At 40.8% G+C, this 7,436-nt stretch overlaps 1 protein-coding gene across 1 annotated transcript in view; it reads left to right on the top strand.

The window, feature by feature from the left end:
- The window catches only part of CCDC192 (coiled-coil domain containing 192), a 190,861-nt gene that overhangs the window by 62,675 nt on the left and 120,750 nt on the right, over nucleotides 1–7,436 (top strand). The window contains exons 4-5 of the mRNA XM_059691842.1: nucleotides 291–422; nucleotides 3,152–3,208. Coding sequence (XP_059547825.1) covers nucleotides 291–422; nucleotides 3,152–3,208 — 189 coding nt within the window. The remainder of the gene's footprint in view (nucleotides 1–290; nucleotides 423–3,151; nucleotides 3,209–7,436) is intronic.

Genomic DNA, 7,436 nt, shown 5'->3' with positions numbered 1-7,436 from the left:
AAGTGATCTGGAAACATAATAAAGATGACGGTTGAAATCACTGCATTAGAAATCTCTCTGCCTGCTGTAACAATTGGTCTCATCTCTTGCCCAGAAAATCTTTATTATGAAAAAATAAGTAAAAGCAATGTTCTTTTCCTCTCTATGATGTTGTTTCATCGGTTATCTATGAGGAATAGTCAAGAAGCCATTTTCATATTTAATAGGTATTGGTGGAGGTAATTAGTTTATAAATTTGGCTTTTAAAAAAGTCACTGTGCTGATATACCCTTACAAGCAAATGTCATTAGCTTTCAGCCTCTGAAGAAACAAAGTCAAAACTTCTGGAGCAAATTTCCTGGCTGGAGGCAAAACTAAAGGCTCTGGACCACAAGGAACACAGTGGGGAACCATACGAAAAAATGGTTCTTGAAAAAGACCAGGTATGTAGTAGAAGAAATATCACCTTTATTTTAAAAGTTACCTAAACTGATGTGAACTGACAATTCTGCATTCTTTACTGGCTGGGTTGAAAGTTTGGGTTTAAGTTCAAGATGGCAAATAATATTTGTATTTGCTAAACATACTAGTAATTGTTATCCCTGATAAATATTTACATAATAATATTTTTAAAGTTTGTTTGACATGTATCCCTTTGAACCATATTATCTGAATACTTTATTTAGCAAATGTTATTGACTATACAAATGTTTCTTAGTTTTCAAGGTTTCAATCAAGGAATACTTTCTATGTAATAAAACAGTGGATCAGAAGATTTGGCATATGCTTTTAATCAATTCCTTTATAAGAAGTTATTAACCTCTGGATCTCTCGACATTTATATATGGTTATTATATAAATTTATAATATATATATTCTTAGAAAAACATATCCATGTGTTACAAAGGCAGATACAAACCCATTTGGCCTCATACACATGTATATAGGATATAAGGTAGATTAGCATTACCTACAGTATATCAGCAAGCATTATTTTTCCCAATCATTTCTAACTCTTAACAAACTCATGTCCTTTATCATTGTGCTCTTCCATAGGATGGAAAAAAGATAGGGAAGGATGCAATAATTTTTTTTTTTATTAAATCTTTATTGTTCAGATTATTACATTTGTTCCTCTTCCCCCCCCCCATAACTCCCCTCCTTCTAGTTCCCACCCCACCCTCCGCCCTCACTCCCCACCCACTGTCCTCATCCATAGGTGCACGATTTTTGTCCAGTCTTCTCGCATCTCCCACACCCCTTTCCCCCCCCAAAATAGTCAGTCCATTCCCTTTCTATGTCCCTGATTCTATTATAATCAACAGTTCATTCTGTTCATCAGATTATTTATTCACTTGATTCTTAGATTCACTTGTTGATAGATGCATATTTGTTGTTCATAATTTGTATCTTTACCTTTTTCTTCTTCTTCCTCTTCTTAAAGGATACCTTTCAGCATTTCATATGATACTGGTTTAGTGGTGATGAACTCCTTTAGCTTTTCCCTATCTGTGAAGCACTTTATCTGACCTTCAATTCTGAATGATAGCTTTGCTGGATAAAGTAATCTTGGTTGTAGGTTCTTGGCATCCATCACTTTGAATATTTCTTGCCACTCCCTTCTGGCCTGCAAAGTTTCTGTTGAGAAATCAGCTGACAGTCGTATGGGTATTCCCTTGTAGGTAACTGAGTTTCTTTCTCTTGCTGCTTTTAAGATTCTCTCTTTGTCTTTTGCTCTTGGCATTTTAATTATGATGTGTCTTGGTGTGGTCCTCTTTGGATTCCTTTTTTTTGGGGTTCTCTGTGCTTCCTGGACTTGTAAGTCTATTTCTTTCACCAGGTAGGGGAAGTTTTCTGTCATTATTTCTTCAAATAGGTTTTCAATATCTTGCTCTCTCTCATCTTCTGGCACCCCTATAATTCTGATGTTGGTACGCTTGAAGCTGTCCCAGAGGCTCCTTACACTACCTTCGTATTTTTGGATTCTTTTTTCATTTTGCTTTTCCGGTTGGGTGTTTTTGCTTCTTCGCATTTCAAATCTTTGCCTTGATTCTTGCGCTCCTCTGGTCTGCTGTTGGGAGTCTGTATAGTATTCTTTATTTCAGTCAGTGTATGCTTAATTTCTAGTTGGTTCTTTATCATAACATCGAGGGTCTCATTAGATTTCTTGTAGATCTCATTAAGTTTATCAGCGGCTTCTAGACAGTTCTTGAGAGACCTTAAAAGTGTGGTTCTGAACTCTATATCTTCCATTGACAATTTTGTCCTGTTTCTTTGTCTCCGCATTTTTTATGCTTTCTTGGTGCACCCCCTAGTGGTCTTTGTGCGCAGTCTTGTTGTAGTTAAGCCTTGATTGTTGTAGTTAATACTGGGGGGATTTGACCTTCAGGCCAACTGGCTGTGAGAGTCAGCTGTGTCTGCAGTGGGAAAACTTCTGTCCTCTGGGGAGGTGCTAATCTAGCCTTTTCCTGAGGCTATCCGGCAAATGGCTCTGTGCAGGGCTTGGGCGGGGCAGGTCCCCAGGGATCAACAGGGCGGGCGGAGGGATGAGTTATGGTTGCTCTCAGTCCAGTCCCCAGAGGCTCTGCCTCTCAGAGTCCCAGCAACTGCTGCAAACCTCGGAGAGAAAGCTGCCCTCGCGTTCTGACCGATGGCAGACAGTCCCGCTTCTCCCGTTTGAGTCTGGGTCCCTAGAGACTCGCCCAGAACTGGAGCTCAGGGCCTGAGCCTCCCTCCCGATTGAAAACGACAACCACGCCCTCAGCCACCAGCCCGCTCTGCGCGCACCTCCACACCTTTGTATTTTCCGCACTGCGCCTCCTCTGAGTCTCGGTATGCTGTTCTCTTTCCTTCTAGTTGAAGAATTTCCCCTCAGCCAGCTTTCCTGTGGTTCTGGGTGATGTCCGTTCCGTCTTTTAGTTGTATTTTTGAAGTGGCTGTGCGAGGCAGCATTCTCCAGTGTTTACCTATGCCGCCATCTTGGTTCTCCTCCACAGAGAAGGCTGGTTTGTCTTCATGATTCAATAATTTATTTAATGAAAATTTTCAAAACCTCTAGCTGAGACAATGCCATTCAATGATTTGAGACCTGGTACATATTTATATCTGGAATACTTTGAATATGTAAAAAGAATAGTTATATACTTTGTTTCTAAACTTTTCTCCATTTCAGTACATTGAGAAATTACAAGCTGAAGTGAAAGCTTCCCAGGAGGAACTCACAGCCCATGTAAGCACTTCTTTCCTTTCTCATCTCTAAATTTGTACCATTGTTATCCTGGACGTGAACAGAAAATTTTCAGAAGTTATAACTGGTCATTCAAGCCCTGGCTGGGTAGCTCAGTTAGTGAGAACATTGTCCCAATATGCCAAGGTTGTGGGTTCCATCCCCGGTGAGGGCACATACAAGAATCAACCTCTTTGTAATACTTTAAGCAATAAAACAAAATTAAAAAAAAAAAAGAATCAACCAATGAATGCATAAGTAAGGAGAACAAGAAATTGATGTTTTTATCTCTCTCTCTCTCAAAATCAATATATAAAAATAAATACATAAATAATAACTGTGGTGTTTTTGCTGCAAACCAAATCACAAGACTAAGAGTCAGTATTTTTATACAGAGTTGCATAAAAGAATTCTGATTTATGTGGATGCTAAAACATAAAACTGAGTTCCTATATAACCAGGTGGTCTGATCAGGTACCACCAGGATAAAACAGCTGGAAACAAAGGGTAGAAAGACAAGGAAGCCAGGCTAGTTTAGTGAGTTACATGGAAGTGGAAATTTTAGACACATTGAATATAGGCCTACAGCAGTTCTTCTTAAACTTTAGCACAGCAAGAATTATCTGGAAAACTTTTATTTTTCTATTTATTTATTTTTAATGTAGAGTATTTTTAAAAACACGTTGCCTAGAGATTCTGCTTCCTGTATACCTAGAGTGGAACCGCAGGCTTTGTATTGCTGGGTGATGCTAGATTCAGGTAATGCTGAAACTGCCAGTCTTTCAACACTATTTCAAGCAGCACTGTTTACTGTTTTATATATACTGTATTTGTTCTGCCCCAGTCTTATGATTTTTAGCTGATCATAGAAACAAATCTAATACAGAAATGTCTATCTTCAACAGGAAGTACATCCCTGAGAGAGACCCTATCAATTTCTAGGGTAGATTTCATTTATATTTTAGCCTCACTTTACTCAGAGAACAACTAATGAGCAACTCCTGCCACAATACCCTTGTGCATCCATGCACATAAATCAGCTGTCACCCTGACGCTGTCCCTTCCCAAGGATCTGAACAACCTTGATGCCCTAAGTGCTTCCTCAAAGACTTGCTCACATTTTTAGTGACCTCTGCCTATATCGTGGGTGTCATGGGATGGCTTCTCAATTAAGAACACTGGCTAGTCATGTTCAATGACCAATATGAACAACAAACCTCTCTGGGGACTCTGAGGGAGACCTGAGAGGCTGTAGTCCAGGAGTCCTACAGAAAAACAACCAACCAACCAAACAAACAAAAACCCCTGCAAAATAATAAATTCTAGTCACCATCCCTTTGGGATTTGAAATGAGCTGATCCAGATAAAATCACCATAATTGTCCCAGTTTTGCGCTGGGATGGAGAGGAGCTAACCGGCTGTGGCAGTTAGCAGAGCTTTTAACTCTAAATTCAAAATCTTTTTTGACCTTGTATGCTCAGTTGACCAATATTGGAAGTGACTGAGGCTGCTTTTGTGCCACTGTGACATCTTCAGACAGAAGTCTGTCTCATTATCCCAGTATTCTGTCCCCCGGGCTCTCCCCTGGCCTGCCCCTGTGGATGCCAGATAATGGCAGGGGACGTCCCCTCTGGCCTGACTGATACCTACAGCCAGATGCCCAGCGGGGGTTTAGCTCAGAATTTTTTAGGGAGAGCAAATAATTCACTAAGGTTCTGAATAGTAGCTTCCAGCATCTCTTCATGAAAAACTGATGAAAAAACATAGTCATGGGAGCCTTAGGGAAATTCCTGTGGTGTCTTCTTCCCTTGCCTAGTTCCTGTGGACACTATTCCTGTCCCCCACTGTTCCCATCCCAGGCTTGTCTGAACTGGGACTGCTTCCTTGTTTGAGGGTATTGATACCAATGACTGAGGTTTCTCCTACATGATTGTTCCAACATTCAGATTTAATATAGCAGTGTGATCATCAAAGTTTTGCTTCAACTCATCAACAATACTTAAATAAAGATAAATATGGAGAACACTGATTATTTAGAGTGGATTATGTGTGTACTGTGCAGTAGATGCTTCATATATTCTATTTTAAATCTCAGCACAACCCATCAAGGTAGGCATTATTTTTCAGACAACAAAACTGAGATTTAGAGATTAGATCACTTGTCACGCATGTTAATTCTGAAACCCATGCTTTTTCTCTCACAATGTGCTGGCTCTCCAAACTATATTCCTACATGCCATTTACGGCATCAATCAGTGTTTATAAAGATTCTATCTCCAATCTTCTTTCTCTCTAGGTGACTCACCAGTTCATAATGCTTCAACTCTCACTTCCATGCAAATAACCCCCTCCACCCCTACCAAGTTCCTCCTATTTTAATCATCCCCAGATTACAGCTCCTTGGTGCTCCAATAAGCATTTCTTAAAACATTGTTCCTGGAAAAAAACATTCCAAATGATGTTAATAGATATTTTGGGGAAAATATGGAAAAGGCATTGGAAATTAAGTTAAATGGGTGTTTTCCTACAGGACTTACCAGTGTATAATCAATCTCCAAGAAAGGACCAGAGCGTGATATTTGTCTTTGGTGTTTGACAATAAATGGCATTTTAAACACACAGGTTTGGAGACTGCTGGCCTATTACATCGAATTAAAGCACTGTGCTTGCTAAATATCACCTGACTATCTTGCTGACATTCCAGGCTCAGCATATATAAAGTCAAAATTATCATCTTCTATTCCCATCTCTTAAATATGCTCCCCTGTATTCCCTAGTCATGGTGAATAATACCACACTGCTGGCATTTATTCTAGATGGAAAAAGCAGTATTAGAACCCTACCTCTCTCTGCCTCCATCGCCAATTTAGACTCCTGCTGAGCCCTCCCCTCCCAATCACAATGTATCCCACTCGCTTTCACATCATCGGCCCTGGCTGCAGAGGCGAGAAAGGCTAAAATCAACATGCAAAGATTTGGGATGGGGAAGAAAACTAAACAGAGCCAAGAATTAGCACTCGCAGGGAGAACGGGTGTCCCATGGGAAGAGCAGAAAAGAGAAAGGGAACTAAGGAACCAATGTGGTGGGAAGGGAACCCCATAGATGTGGCGAAAGCTCTTTTGGAAGATTGAAAGGCTCCTGGGAGTTCTGGGGATGCTTGAGATTAGGAAATAACAGAGAGTATTAATAAGAGTTGTCAGGCAGTACGTGTCGTGTGTAAAGTTTGGAATTCCCATTTGGGCCGTGCCTCCTAAATGTAACACTACTGTAGGCCTTGACCGCCCTAGTAGTCTCCTTGTTTCCCTGACTCCACCCTGAGGGACATTTCCAAAAGACCATCCCACCCCTCATCTCCCTCTTCTCACTCACTCCCCTCTCTCTGGCTCATGCTGAACAGGCCAGTAAAATGGACCTGCTGTCTTTACACATCCAGTGTCAGCTGGTGCTTGTGACTTTGCTCTCTCTGTTCTCTTGGTCTGCCAGTGGTTCTCAACCTTTCTAATGCCGCGACCCTTTAATACAGTTCCTCATGTTGTGGTGACCCCCAACCATAAAATTATTTCCGTTGCTACTTCATAACTGTAATTTTGCTACTGTTATGACATCTGTATTAGCTCAAAATATGTTTTATTGACATTATCTGTTTATACATCCATCTCCCACTAGACTTGAAGATCATTAAAGGCAGCACCAAGAATATGTTTCTGTACCCACTACCCCAAGTGCTGAATTGAATTGAATTTTACTCCAACCATGTCCTTTCCTGTTTCAAAGCCTAGAGTAAGAAAACGTTTGCCCATTATCCCAGAATAAAGTCCAACCTCCTGAAAATGAGGGCCTGACTCCTTTTCCTGCCTCCTCTCCATCACACATCTGTGACCGCCAAGTACACCCATGCATTCCTGTCCTGGAGACTTTGCTCCTGGTATATTTTTCACCTAGAATATCTGTTCCCACCATTGTGTTTGCCAGAGTTTTCTTATTCTTCATTGATAGTGTTCCTTCCAGGAAGTTTCCCCTCACCATCAAACTAGAATTAATCTCTCCTTCCTTGGTCTTCTCACAGATCTTCTCTGTCCCTTTCTTCGGTCACTTGTCACACTCTGACCCCCAATAGATTATTTGATGTGGCCAGGCTCTTCCCCAAGACTGTGAGCCCCTGGAGAATAGGAGCGAGTCTGCTTATCTTTATGCCTCTCACGTGTCTGGCTCAGGGCCTTGTACAGATTT

Source organism: Myotis daubentonii, chromosome 4 (assembly GCF_963259705.1).
Source record: "Myotis daubentonii chromosome 4, mMyoDau2.1, whole genome shotgun sequence".
In the NCBI taxonomy this organism is placed as follows: Eukaryota; Metazoa; Chordata; class Mammalia; order Chiroptera; family Vespertilionidae; genus Myotis; species Myotis daubentonii.
Note: the sequence above shows the minus strand (reverse complement) of the source record. Positions and strands in the feature narration are given on the sequence as shown.